The sequence below is a fragment of the Gossypium hirsutum genome, chromosome D04 (genome assembly GCF_007990345.1).
Source record: "Gossypium hirsutum isolate 1008001.06 chromosome D04, Gossypium_hirsutum_v2.1, whole genome shotgun sequence".
Lineage (NCBI taxonomy): Eukaryota > Viridiplantae > Streptophyta > Magnoliopsida > Malvales > Malvaceae > Gossypium > Gossypium hirsutum.
In genome coordinates this window covers 54331276-54345850 of record NC_053440.1, presented here as the reverse complement: position 1 = coordinate 54345850, position 14575 = coordinate 54331276, and the positions used below count along the sequence as shown (strand labels likewise).

General features: G+C 34.1%; 1 protein-coding gene across 4 annotated transcripts; it reads right to left on the bottom strand.

Annotated features, from left to right (window-relative positions):
• Positions 1 to 759: 759 nt before the first annotated feature.
• Positions 760 to 14345, bottom strand: LOC107898754 (pre-mRNA-processing protein 40A). Of its 4 annotated transcripts, XM_041090934.1 has the most exons (31): positions 14167 to 14290; positions 13077 to 13156; positions 12709 to 12788; positions 12480 to 12548; positions 12044 to 12373; positions 11766 to 11957; positions 11564 to 11625; positions 11094 to 11163; positions 8619 to 8671; positions 8482 to 8539; positions 8031 to 8380; positions 7874 to 7943; positions 7688 to 7783; positions 7530 to 7598; positions 7360 to 7437; positions 7126 to 7212; positions 6999 to 7033; positions 6759 to 6864; positions 4981 to 5061; positions 4810 to 4902; positions 4659 to 4712; positions 4458 to 4574; positions 4265 to 4363; positions 3885 to 3932; positions 3706 to 3798; positions 3268 to 3375; positions 3121 to 3185; positions 2629 to 2731; positions 1918 to 2208; positions 1696 to 1830; positions 760 to 1185 (listed from the first exon to the last, which is right to left on the bottom strand). In XM_041090934.1, the coding sequence occupies exons 4-30, from the start codon at positions 12519 to 12521 to the stop codon at positions 1696 to 1698; spliced, it is 2985 nt and encodes a 994-aa protein (XP_040946868.1). In that variant the 5' UTR covers positions 12522 to 12548; positions 12709 to 12788; positions 13077 to 13156; positions 14167 to 14290; the 3' UTR covers positions 760 to 1185. The 4 variants fall into 4 exon arrangements, with proteins under 4 accessions (XP_040946868.1, XP_040946870.1, XP_040946869.1 ...); XM_041090936.1 differs by lacking the exons at positions 760 to 1185; positions 14167 to 14290 and adding an exon at positions 14298 to 14345 and having other exon boundaries at positions 1523 to 1830; XM_041090935.1 differs by lacking the exons at positions 760 to 1185; positions 12709 to 12788 and having other exon boundaries at positions 1523 to 1830; positions 14167 to 14314.
• Positions 14346 to 14575: the final 230 nt, after the last annotated feature.

The following is a 14575-nucleotide window of genomic DNA, read 5'->3' as shown; positions in this document are numbered from 1 at the left end:
GGAGTTTACCGTTATAATTATTGATAAACAATCATATTGTAAAGATGCAACTTTTGTATGTAAAGTTGTCGTATAAAAACATAATTTTATATAAAATTGTTTTGAAAAGTAATATAACATTATGAAAAGGTATATCATTAAAAAAAATATTATATATATTTAGTAGCCTATATAAATAATTTTATATTATAGTTTTAACAAAAGTGTTTTACGTGTCTCAAAGCCATCATATTTTTCTAACAATTTTTTTAGTTTTCCTTGTTCAATATATTTATTTATTTTTCAAACAGCTCTAAAATTTTCAGGTTGTAAATAATGTCTTTTTACACGTCTATAATGATACCGTTGATTGTCACATTCACTAAAAAACCACTTAACTCATGTTAAACACGGTTTTCATAACCAAATCGATAATTAAATCAATCAGATCGATTTATCCAATTCAATTGGATAAATTATTAAAAAAATTGAATTAACCAGTTGAAAATGACCTAAAAGCAACCTTTCAACTTGTGAGGAGAAAAGACGGCAGCAAGAGCACCTAAGAAACAAGGCACTAGTTGCTGACTGATGGGAAAAAACAACACTCTATACAAAATAATTTATTGAATTATTAAAATATTTTTTATGGTTAATATACTAAAAAAAAACCCTTTGAACTACAACACCATATTTTAGACGTTTTTTTTTTCTGTATATATGAAATAGTAAAATTAATTAATGAAACTAAATGGGATACAGAATTATTTAGTAAAAATATGATTGAAATTGTTAATATAATTATAACTCCAAAAAGAAAATTAATTCACTTTAATATTTTTATTTTATTACAATAATTAATATGTTTCGATTAAAAAATAAACTATGAAAGATTTAAAATCAAGAAGCAAAGCTCCCCATTTAAACCAAATACCACCACCAACATTATCATACTCTCCCCTGTCCCACTCCATGGCCGTCCTAACCATCCCTCAATTTGAACCTCGTATCCGCATCACTGGCATCAAAATGCCCCCTCTCTCTCTCACCACCACCTTGTCTCAGGGCTAAGAAGCTGCTCAAGTCATAAATTGGGAGCACGTCCGTCATGCATGGTTACCGATGATCGGCAGGGGATGTATAGATACAAGCGTGGCGATACAGTGACATTTACACCTTCTCCCATGCTTTCTTTGTGTACACACCCTGGCCAAGATTATAAATAAATAGTATTACTTTCAAGTTAGTATTTTATTTATATTTAAATAATATACTTATTACATAAAGTTAAATTACGTGCGTGCATGCATGCATGTCGCCTTCATTTTTTGGGTATCAAATATATATAGAACACTGATTTCAATATATATTTATGAAAAAAAATAACATTTTAAGATTTTTAACCAATTCCCAACATAGATTATTGCAAATCATCACTTGGAACAAGAAAATTAATATTATGAATAATAATTTTCAAAAAGAAAAGCTCTAAGAGATTAGCAAAAACAGGAGCAATTTATCCAAACATGAAATTACCATCTGATAATTTAGAACTTGTAATCAATAAACCAGCTATTTGATTATCATACTAATACAACATTGCCACTGTCAAAATCAAGAAACTGCTAAAAACATGTTACCTTCCATTGTTGAAAATTGAAATACATTAAAAAATGATCATGAAAAAGGAGCTAGAAATTTGTAGGATGATAATACCTACTGACTTTCCCTTTCACCAAATTCTCCGTCTTCAAGTTCCTCGGGGTCAAGATTTCTACGTGAACCGTTCCGATGGTCTCGCTTGTGTCTCTTATGCCTGCTTTCGTTATCAGATTCAGGTGTCGATGCGTGCTGCAGCAGTAACAGTCATTAGTGAGGTGCTCTAAGATCACAGTTACAGCCGATTCAAAGATATAAAATAGAAGTGAATATCAATACCTTTTTTGATTTTCTGCGATCACTGCTATGCCTGTGGGTCTTAGTCCGATCTTTTTCAGTTTCGTTTGAATTGTCCACTGAACTTTGATGTCGTTTACGATGTTTCTTGCTGTCTTCTTTTCCTGACCGTTTATTTTCATTTTCATCATGAACTTCACTTATATCACCATGTGCTTCTGAAGGTCCCTCCCTCAAGTGTTCCTCCTTTTCTCTCTCGTATCCTCTCTCTTTGTCCCTTCCATGCTTCTCCTTCCTCCTCTCCCTCTCATCTCTCTCCTTTTCCTTCTTTGCCTGCAGGACAAAACATGAAAAATAATACTAATCATCATCATTTCCTCATTTCTGCACGCTTCTAAACAGCAATTGGAGACTGGATAGTCAAAAGTACCTGTGTCCAAAACCCATATCTAACATATGGTCGGACATGGGTAAGGAGATATTAAATGATTTATGCAGTTTTACAATCATTTTGTGTTAACAAACATTAATAAGGAGGATCATGGGCTCATTTTTTGTACATATAGTTACTTTGGAGAGTATCACGACCCTTGAGCACACGGAGAATAGAATAATGACATATTTATGGCTAAAATAAAATCCAAAAGAAAATCAAAAGCATAGACTTCCCTCTGTTTCACAATAAGAAAACAAAAGCTCGTATTTTAAGTGGGGAAATGATATGCAAATATGTAATACAAATTGAATTAATACCTTGTCTTCTTTCCGTCTTCGTTCCTTCTCTTTTGCATCTCCTTTCAACTGTTTTACGTATTCATCAAATATCCCCTTGCAGATGTCTTCATCCCCAATGGAACTACATACAAGCATTCAACAAATAATCTTCGAGTAAGCAATTATCTGATGGAACAGAAAATGATTCAAGAAAATTTAGGAAGTTTGATGCAAAACATCAGGGAAAGAAGCGTAATTATTATTTCTTCAAGTTCATAAATTTTCACAGAAATGACTTCATAACAACAAATAAAAGAAGCATGGAGGAACAACTAATAAAAGTTCCCAACTCAGAAGGTCCATGTCAAGATCTGGGACACCGATAGAGAACGACACAAGCATTTCCAAATTTAATAAACCTTTGTGAACCTTAAGAAAAGGACTCTTCTCGAAAATACTCAGAAGAAAAGATTCCACGTGATGAACAGTTACTATTTAAAACTATCACAATCCAATCTAACCAGCAAGTACCTGAATTCCTGACTACTTTCAAGAAGATGTTTGCAATCCTCCCATGCTGAAGATGATGTAATCTCCTGCAAAAGGTTAAACAATCATATAGATTGAATAAAAAGAAATTAAACTATTAGATCAAATTTTAAGGAAAGCCTGCCTTACCTTCATAGAATACAATAAATCAAAGAAGTCATCAGCAAGACGTTTACGCTTCTTAGCTTCTTTCTCCTCCTTCTCCTTGACCCTTTCAAGTAATTCCTCAAAAATCAGCTGCAATTGAAGATAGCAATTCAATTAAATAGCCAGATGGTTTTCCCTCACCTCAACATCAATTGAAGTCACCTAATAATGCCATAGTTTGAATAATGAATCCGTGAAACCCATGCCCTCTTTTCAGACCCTTTACCCGATGTGTCTAAGTCCAATGGAAATGTAGACATTTTGACGCATATCCACGCCGATATGGTATGCAAGTATAAGCAACATAAATGTTCGTGAAGAAGGAAAAAAAATTTAGAGCAGCCCTAAATTCCAACAGCATGCCCTGGAAAACCACTTTGGTATATAAACAAATGAGAACTATCAAAAACATGTATATACCTTCAAGTTAACATCCGATATAGGTGGAGAGCTAATATCCTCCAAAATGGCAGCCTTCAAGTCTTCTAGAGTCCAAGTTGATGCCAAACAAATCTGAAAACATACCAGAATATTAGACAAAAAATTCATTAGGGCACTTTACCAAGACAAAATAACACAGCTGAATGCCACTGCCACACCTTTCTCAACTTCACTGCATCCTTTACTCGAGCTTTATCATCATCGTACTGTAAATTTAACATACGCAGGTAAGTTATAACAAGTATTACTTGTTTGCTCAATGAAAGTAACCATGATTACCAAGACAGTCACAAGAACAATTTCATAGGCACTAGTAAAGGCTCTTTCATGAAAACCCCACCAGCATATGTCTCACAGTAAAAGAAAGCCAATGATTCGGACAAAACTAGAGAAATAATACATCTCATAAAAGACATGAACATTTGGACCGCTCTTCAGTCCAGAAAAGGCGAAAGAAAGCCAATGGTTTACTAGATACTGTAGTAACTTCAGGGTAAAATACATAAAACGAACCAGAGTACAAAGGATCGAGAATCACCTGTTTCTGAAGCTCCTCAGCTACATCTTCAAACAAATCTTTTGGAGTTGGACCTGAGGTGTTGGATGCAACTGCTAGGAAGGGAGGCGAATCTTTAACCTGAAAACAAAAGACATGAAAGACACATCAGAAAGCAAGATAATAGCTACCTGTGCACTTTTCCCCCAAAACCGTATCAAACTAGCTTGCTAACCATCATGCAATAATCACGCCAATGGGTTTTGGCGGTAAGTGTTCCTGCAGCAACATGTCCTTCCACCAACTTGCGGAACTCATCACGATTTTTACGCTCTGTCTTCCTCAGTTCTTCCTATTTTGATAAAAGACAAATCAGATCATAGTCCCCAAAATGCAAACATCATGTATGATTACTAAAGTATATAACTGAGGTCACCTTTTGTATCCTCCTCTGCTCCTCTTCTTCCTTCTCTAAGTCACGTATATATTCCTGTAAAACCTTCCTTAAATTAGAATTGAAAAGTACACAGAAAATGCAAGTACAATTAGAAAATAAAAATTATTGACAGTCAAATGAAGTATATTACCTGAAATATTTCCAAGCGGTCAATTTTGTCAAGACGTGAACATCTTTCGTCAGTCTCTAAGCGGTCCTGAACTTTTCGCCACTGGCTATTTGCCTACAGTGCAATAGTAGTACCTCATACAGAGCCCAATATAAACCGTAAATGCAAACCTTGAAACTAGCTTAAAGGTACCTTAATGAAGTCACAAGATTCCAAAAATCTTCTGTACTCCATAACATTCTGCTTACGCTGCTCCTGTGCCTTCACCCGTTCCTGGGCAATAAACAAATTCAAGAAAAAGAAATCATGACAAATTTTTAAACATAGTCCCAAAATTGGTAAAAGCCTAAAAGATCTATTTTCCAACACACACAAAGAGGACATTTATCAAATAAGCAAACGATAATGCACTTGCAAAGGATGGCATAACCTTTGGCCTATTAAATCAATCGGCAATAAACCTAAATAGTGAATTGTAATGAAGGATAAGGATATAAATATAAGGTTTAATTCATGCTCTGACCCCTGAAGTATACCCATTTTCCCACTTTGGTATTTAAATTTTTTGTGTCCCAATTTGGCACCTAAAGTATCAATCACTTCCCAATTCGACACTAAAGTATGCCTCCATTATATTTTTTAGTCCATTTTTTTTACAGACGCTAAAGAAACTGATAGCCAATCACAAAACACCATGTAGCGGCTTTATGATAAAAAAATATTTTCTTCTATTAAATGTATATACACATTAAAAAATATGAAAAATGGAAATAAATATATAAAAAATTCAGAAAAATATATATAAAATCTAGGAAATAAATAAATAAATAAATTATAAAAATAAAATTTACAAAAAATACGACAATTGAAAAGAAATTAGTTGAAATTGATAATACTATTACAAAAAATGTAAAAAAATTTAAAATTGTAAAAAAAGTTTAAAAATAATTTTTTTATAAAATTCTAAAAAGGTATTTAAATTTCAAGGTTTTTTTGCAATTACTTGAAATTTAAATACTTTTTTAATTTTTATAACAAATTTCAATTTTTATATATTATTTTGATTTTTTAAAATATATAATTTTATATTTTATAATTTTATAAAATAATTAAATTTTTTATAATTTTTTTATATACTATATATGTTTTTTACATTTTAATCAATATAATATATATAATATTAAAAAATAAAAAAGGACACATGGTGTATTCTAATAGCACCATGAAGCAAGTCGAAAGTTGGTCAATGGTCGGTCAACACAGGTCTACAGTTAGTCAATGCCAATCAATGGTCAGTCAAAGTCAACAGTTTTTTTTAGTATTTAAATATTTAATATTATAATTTTCTATTTTTTAATTTAAATTTAATATTTTTATTTTAAATAAATCTAATTGCCTACATGGCACTTTTCCAATAGCCAAAAAGCCACGTGGCACTTTTCCATTGGCCAAAGTGGCCTAACAGATCTTTTTTAACCGCGTTACAAAATGGACCAAAATAGGGGAAATTGATACTTGAGGTACCAAAGTGGGAAAATGAGTATACTTTAGGGTCTAAATCATGAATTAAGCCTAAATATAAACACACAACTTAGCTTATGTCGACTAAACTCATCCAAGATAAATGATTACATGATTACTAAGGTGTTTAGAAGTTCAAGTATTTTCAATTTTCCTAGGTTTTCTCCTTTAAAAAAGAGGGCCAACAGCATAGTTTTATGGAATCACAGGGTAAAACAATGAGCAGGAATATAGGGCTTGAGTACAGAAAATCTCAAACCGATGTTTGGCTTACAGTTGGAAGGAGACAAACAACGTGTGATGCATGCACATGCATCCATGTAAACACAAATAATCAAGCATACTGGTATGTACCAAAAGCACTAGTTTTGGCAGATAAATTAGAGGGTAATATACATTTTAGAGACACACCAGCTGAAATAAATGAGAGTTAAAGGGACAAAAAAGACCTTTTGCCTGAGTTCATCGATGTAATTCTCAAAAAAATCCTTCCTATCCTTCTCCCGTTCAACAGCTTTATACCTCTCATCATTTTCGAACATAGTAACTGCTTTGCTGAAATATGATAGTGTAACAACCCCATTAGCAAAGACCACTTGTCATGTAATACCCATGCTATACCAAACCTTGGTATAAGACCCAAACCAGAACGTTATCAATGTTAAAGTAGGGAATAAAAACAAACCAACCTCCATCTTGTGGATGACGTCAACTCCAAGCACTCCTGTACAACATCAATGATTATCACAAGAATAAGAAAAAAATTAAATCTAGTAAAAAGAGACTATACAATCTCTAGTGCGGCAAATAACTTACTTCTAACATTTTTTTATATTCTTCCCGGGCTTTTTTCTGTTTAATCCGCCTTTCCTCAGCATCCTGTTTTTTCTTTTGACCCAAAAACTGAAAAATGGGAAAATTTTATGATAATTATAAATAACACTTGATGAAAATATAATGAACAACATAAATTGTCACTTAATTTGAAACCAATCAAGCTACATGCACTGAATAAGAGTGACTAAAACTGAAAACAGTACAAGGATCTACCTCATTAAAAGCTTGCTTTCTCTCCCCAAGTGTTCTCAAAGCACCATATCTTTTGTCGTTTATTATTACTCTCATGGCCTATCATAATCAATTAGAATATCAGATGCTCACAGAAATGCAAGAAATACATTTAACGGTATTGACATACTTCAAATCACCTATTGATTTACCTGATCCCATGTCCAGTCAGAACCAACATTTGCAGACTCCAAAAGAGCTTTGAATGCATCTTTAGCCTCCTAGAAGTGAAAATTACTTTGTAAGTAATAAGGGTCAGGAACTGTAAAAGGAACATTAGCTGAAGGGTATGGAAAATTCTGCTACATACTTGCTTGCTGGCATAAGTCAAAGATTCTTGATCAATTGCTTTCTCTTCCAATGCATTGTTAATTTTCTCACTCACTACCACATCTTTTACAGTTTCCTGAAAAAACAGAAATCACTTCTGATCTTGCCGATTAAGCATATAGAGAAATTATTGCTAGAAGAAAATATGAATAAATCCGTCACATACATCTGCATTTTGTGTTGAAACTCCTTCAGAACTAACCATATCCAAAGAAGAAACTTTGCTGATATTATTCCTAAAATTTAAGGAACAGAAAATCATTCAAAGATGAAAAATGTAAAGTTAAAAGAAGATCACTCAAAACCAGTTAAGATAACAATACATCAGTGTCGTAGCAGCATCAGCCACTGAGAGAGAAACTTCAGAACTTTCTGAAACAGCAACAGATGGTGTGATAGTATCCTCAACTATCTGAACCACATCTACATTGGTCACTGTTGAAGAAGTTGCAACAGGTAAATCTGACCCAGAAACCACCACAGATTCAATTTTACTACTAGAAGGAACTGGTGCCACTGGAACCGGACTTGAGGAAGCTCCTTGAATTATTGTAGACGGTGTATCAGCACCAGATTGTGCTTTACTTGCAGGAGGTACAGGAGCTGGAATATGAGAAGAAACTTCTGACAGTGGTCCTTTGGCAGACACCATTTCTACTTGTTCACGAGCCAACTTGAATATTATAACACCAATTCAAAAAGAGAAGGTAAGGGGCCATGGCCATGATAAGAATCACAGGAATAATAAGTTAAAAGGTTGTTGTAAGAGGAGACCTTCAGCTCTTCAGGGAGTGACCATGTTGATAGATTTGTAACCTTGTTGTAGTAATACCTGCAATGTTCAAAAAAGAATCTGATAAAAAATGACAAAAATTTATAGAAGCCTAAAAGAAATCATTCTAGTTACGCACTTTCTTCCATCAGGACTAGTATATTCTTTCCAGTTAGTCGATGCATCCGCCCTCTGTCATGAAGATAAGAGGTAAGTAGACACTCGACTTTCTTGGGGGGAAAAACCACCAAAATCAATTGAAAGGAGGAAAAAGAAAAAAGTTCAAAAAGGGAAGAAAAATCTCAGAGGGTTTCCATTCCAGGCCAAAACTCCATCAAATAGCAAACAAAATTATTTGACAATCATATAAGTTTAACTTCAACAGTAAAGACGATATTAGAAACTTTACAAAGGTCAAATAAGAAAAAAGATTAGTGTATCACCACCCTTCACAACTTTTATGCATAATGGAATGCCCATTGACAGAACTTAGTAAACAAACAAATAAGAAAAGTTTCAACAATAACTAAAAGCTCACATCAAAATTTATAAGCACTATGAATCTACCGTGACAAAAAATGGAAGACACAATAAACCACGAAGAAGACCACTATTTTACATCCCCCTTCCCATTTCCTGGGCCACCTTTTCAATTCTTTAGGGATTTAGCAGCAAATTCTCTATAATGTATCCGTATACACTACAATTGCAGAAGGAAGCAACTAAAACACAAATGTCAAAAAGATGGGAAGAATACTTTAAAAGATAGGAGCATTAAATATCGTTAAAGACTCTAACCAACCCAAATTACTAAATGAAGCAGCAAAAAAAAAGTTGCATAAAACTAGCATTGCAAATTGCACCCAACTAAACCGGCTGACAATCTTTCCAAGTTCAATATCCTCATCTTAGCCAAATGGAGTGAAATAGGAAGTTGTCAGTTCAAAATTTAGGCAAACCTACACTGCTTTCATTTAATCCAAATAACAAGGAAGAACAAGCAAAATGCTATATATAAATTTCTAAATGGAAAAAGACCTCTCCTTTCAGCATATCTCATTCTTAGGTCAAGAAAAAGGAATGGCTACCTAAATAACCCACTATCACCATCACTTTCATAAATCCATCCATTATATCATTGGTTATTAAATTTCATGACCTTCAAGATTGAATGAATCTTCCAGGTGAAGCAAAGATGATTTGCCATAACATATTCTTCAAAAGCCATCCCAACAAAAAGGAAATCTTCCATTAGAAGAAAAGTGAGAAACTAAGATGACAACCTTAAAGCCATTTTCTCTACCTTCCACTAAATTATTTTTCTTCAATGGGATTTTTTTAAAAAAACAAATGAAGTAGAAGCAAAAGACGGCCTTCACCTTCAAAAGCAAAATCATAGGCATGATAACTAATGGCCACATTTCTAATCTATTAAATTTTAGTTTTTTTAGGGAATCAGATAAAAATGTTACTTTATCAGGCCATGCAGAGATGGCACCAAACTTAGGAGTGAAGTGCACTGCAGCTTTTACAGATGAAAAATGGTAAACAACACCTACCAAAAGATTAACACACAATCCTTCTATAGAATGAAAGAATCTAGAAAAGAATATGAATGACAGAATTACTAACATTCATGATAAAAAGTAGGTAGAGCAAGCAGCAAAGACCCACACCATATCCTACCTCTCAATAGAGTAGCACAGCATGTACCTGTAAGCACCTTTAAAGCTATGGAAGTCATACAAGAAATTTAAAGATATAACAATAGATGAGCTTTAAAGAACGTACCATTTGACTAATACAACTTAACATGCACAGATACCAGCAAAGTATAAATAACAAAATACCTTTTTAAGTACTCACCCAGAAAAGAATGCCTTTGAAGTAGAAAGTTGCACAAAGAAAATTATACGAGAAAACACAAGCATCATGGTGAATTACTACCACATAATTCAAAACCATTCTCCAGGAAATCTCTAGCAAGTTAAGCAAATGCTAAAGAGCCTCATCAGGATGTATTGGTCAAAATTACTAGAGCATTGCCCATGAATTCTTATTTCTTGTGACAAAGAGCAGAATAGCTAATTATTATGCATAATTAAAGAAAGATAGGAAACAACGAGAAAGCTAATGACAAGCAAGAAAGTGAGACTTTCAACAAATTACAAATTAAAAAAAAAAACCCTCAAGTTCTAAAGGTTCAGTCATAAAAATCAAGTAAAACTAGATGAAGGACAAAATGCTCTGTACAAGATTTATTTTCCTCCATCAAAGCTAGACATAGACAAAAGCTTCTCCAAATAACCCCAAACAACACAACATTTAGGCAGCCCATTCTACTAGTTCTGTAAAAACAGAGAGAACTAAGGACTGAGGAACTAAAAATCATTAGTGCCCACTTGGTAATCTTGATTCCAATCTTTACAAGCAAGCTAACGAAATACATTTCCACATTGGACCTAGATTAATTTTCTCATCATGCAAAGTACTTGCCACGAAGGCTGGAACAGATAAAATACAAGGGACAATGGATCTAACACAGGTTAATAGTATAAGCAAGAAACCAGAGACTGAAAATTATAGAAAAAGCTGTATCTTTAGCATTACTAACCTCAATCGGTGTCATCAATTCCAATGGCTTCTCCCAACTAGATTGCCGTGTCTTCTTATTGTAATAATACCTGCATATGGTAAAATGGATCCATGGTTAAATAAATACAAGAATAAAGCGTGCAAGCGATGGATACGAAGTAGAAAAATGCATAGGCAAAATCCTATGCTAAACACTGCAATGTCTTAACAAATACATCTAGTAATTTTTTATGTAGTATTAATTGACCCAAGATATAAGAAGCAGCCTGTTTTGGATGGACATTGGACATTCTCTAAACATCATTACAAACAAGGGAAAATGAGTATTTCAGCAGTCATGTCAATTATGGTGGTAGGATACCTTTTCCCACCACATTCTCACAAAGCAATCACCTCAAATATACAATATAACTTTTTTACACTACTGAAACCAAAATCCCAGCCTTAAACACTCATCTATTAGCAGCCCAAACCTAGAGTATTATGTACCTTCGTCCATTTGCAGAAGTGTGTTCAATCCAGTCTGTTAAAGCCTCTTCAGTGGGCTTCGGCTGAAGGATAGGAGCCAGAAAGTTCACAACTTTGTCAGCTTAATGTGGTACTCACACAAATAGCAGCAGAAGAAATATAACACGTAAAAGTGTTTGGTTTAGATGTGTAGAAAATGGTGGAGGCAAATGAATGTCCTTACCGGAATAGTAGCTGTGGAAGCAGAAGGTTGTTCACCAATTTGCTGTGCGGATGTGACAGAAGTACTCTGACTCACATGGATACCCACCTGGCCTCCAACAGGAACATTAGGTGCCTGCAATTGTGCCATGGGTTGATATTGAGCCATGGCATTATGAGACACCGTTACCTGGCCATAAGAAGACGGTGCAAACTGCAACAACATGAATGTAGAAAATCAAGGTAAAAATTCTACAAAACAATTGTAGCATTAAATACGGTAAATTCTCAATCACTTACGGTATATGATGAAGAGAGGTGTGATGCTGGGACCCCAGGAAAATAGTTGTTTGGAGCTTGAATATTAGGTTGAGGCACCGATGCCCCTGGATTAACATGTAGATTAGGCTGAGCAGCTGGCAATGAAACTGAGGGTGGTGGAGGTAGAATATGGCCTGGCTGGCCTGGTCTAGCAGGTAATTGCTGCATTACTTGAGGAATTTGGGGTTGTGGGGTCTGAGAAGGAAATCCAGCATTCATCACAGTAACTCCTCTGCCAACGGGTTGAAACTGCTGAGGAGGCACTGAAACAAATTGTTGTGGCTGCTGAGATGGAACAACAGGTCGGAACTGCATAATATATACACACCCACACATAAATTGAAAAAGAGTTTAAATAGATAGCACTGAATAATATGGCATCAACATTAGGAATAACTGAAAGAAAAGTTATTACCTGACCAGACATAGGTGGGGGAAAATTTTGAGAAGGGTCCATTGAGCCAACACTAGGAGACGGGTGAGGCTAATTCAAGAAAAGTGAAGCAATTAGCATCTATTTGTAGCATGGCCACTTCTAGCTGAGGAAAGTAAAACTAGTCACAGTGCTCGTGGGAAGATTGTTATGAATGTTACATAAGCCCAGTGAAGAAAAAATCTTATTTCATAACCACATTCACACCAACCTCTATCAGAAAAACATTATTTCAATCACATGCTACCAGTAGACCTGAGGGTTATTGGCCATCCCAGCAATCTGGTTAGCCTAAATCAGTACAAAACAAACAACCATCATGATCATCTTAGAAGCCTCCATATGAAAACAGAGCGACCCTTTTTTCCCATTTAAGCAGCATGTAGAGAGGGAAGAGAGTTTGCAAAATAACAGCAACTAGGGCCAAAAACCATGTGTTTTCAGAAAGATTAATGAAAGAATGAAACTGAGAAACTTCATGAAAATAGTCAAATATAATTGAGTGACTCCTACAAATTGCACAAGGTCCAATAGAAACATGAACGAAAGTAAAAATCAATCATGAATTAATGATCTTACCAACTAAAAGCTCAAAACAACAAGATGATTGCTCCACCATGCACTTTAGATACAAATGCTTCTTGCTTCCCTTTTGCCAGCTGTTGAATAAGATAATATTTTCATCATAAGTCTAATCAAAATGAAAATTGGAAAGCCTAAAAGAGTTAGATAGTCTACTCCTAGTGTTTGGCGAGTTTTTGACACTTCTACAAACATATATTTCTCATTTTTTTTCACCATGTAAGAGATCATACAGATTTTATCTTAAGTGTCTATGACTGAAAGCCCTGAGGAACACTGTTACTAAATAACACTTCTGATAATAACAAAAGGCAATGCTGAGAAAAAATATAAAAACCCTTAAAACGCAGTTCAAGGTTAAATCTTATAAAGGTAATTAAGCATTAAAACTTTTCACTTGCAATTGAGGCAATAAAGGGTTGCATCAAATTCAGTAGAAAGGCATAATTAAAAACCAAGTATATATATACTCGTCCACCTTGAACATGCATGTCTAAGAAACTCTAAGTTTCCATTTCGTTTCTTCTCTTGACTGATAACAAAGTTGATCAAAAGTCTAATTAGATTAACAAAAACAACAAAGCATTGCAAAAATACCAACAACCAGAGACGTCTAATTAAACCCGTAGAAAACCTAAAACGGCAAAATACATACATATATATAATCCCTATTGGGCATCCATTGATTCTATAAATAAAAACTAAAACCAAATGTACAAAGAGTCATACATGCATCATGCATATGCCTCAATTAGTTTCATATACCCAAAATACAAAGAAACAATGGAAAGATCGAATTTTGAGTCATTGGGGAGAGCATTTAAACAGTAACCAGAATGTTGATAAATGCAAACAATTTGTTTAGGTTTTGACTGATTCCATCAAAACAAAACCCCAGATTCCTCAATTACCCCAAAAATCAAAATCATTGCATGCCAAACCCCAAACAAAGAACTAAGAAAGACAACAACAAAAACATTCGTAGCCCTAATGACCAAACTAATTCAAATATCACATTTATCAAATTGCAGCCTGCAATTTGAAATGGGCAGCTGATTAAAAAGAAGATTTGAAATAAAAAACGTACTTTGTAGCGTAGGCTAGTGAAGGAGATAAAGCATAACTATATGATAGAAAATGAAATAGACGAGTGAGGTGAATCGAAGAAAGTGACTACACTGAAAAATAGTTTAAAAGGATGAAGGAACTGCAGAATACTTTTATAGCCGCGCGCCTCCTTTGTGTTCTTTTTCCTTTTTCATTCCTGGGATGAATCAGAAACGATGGTTAAATTGCTAATAAGCTCCTATACTTTGACAATTTTACTTATTTGATGGTTTATATTTTCTTGGTTAAACTACACTCAAAGTCACTAAATTATTAATAAATTTACGTTTTGGTTAATTAACTTCAAAAGTTACAAAATGGTCACTAAACTATTTGAAAGTTTTTGTTTAAGTCACTGAACTGTTCAATTTGTTGTTATATGGCTTTTT

Coding starts and splice junctions, on each gene's coding strand:
- LOC107898754 (XM_041090936.1), bottom strand. CDS start 12,521: ATGGACCCTTCTCAAAATTTTCCCCCACCTATGTCTGGTCAG. Junction 3,799..3,884: donor ATGCAGTGAAGTTGAGAAAG/GTGTGGCAGTGG, acceptor GTATGTTTTCAG/ATTTGTTTGGCATCAACTTG. Junction 1,831..1,917: donor ATCGCAGAAAATCAAAAAAG/GTATTGATATTC, acceptor TTACTGCTGCAG/CACGCATCGACACCTGAATC.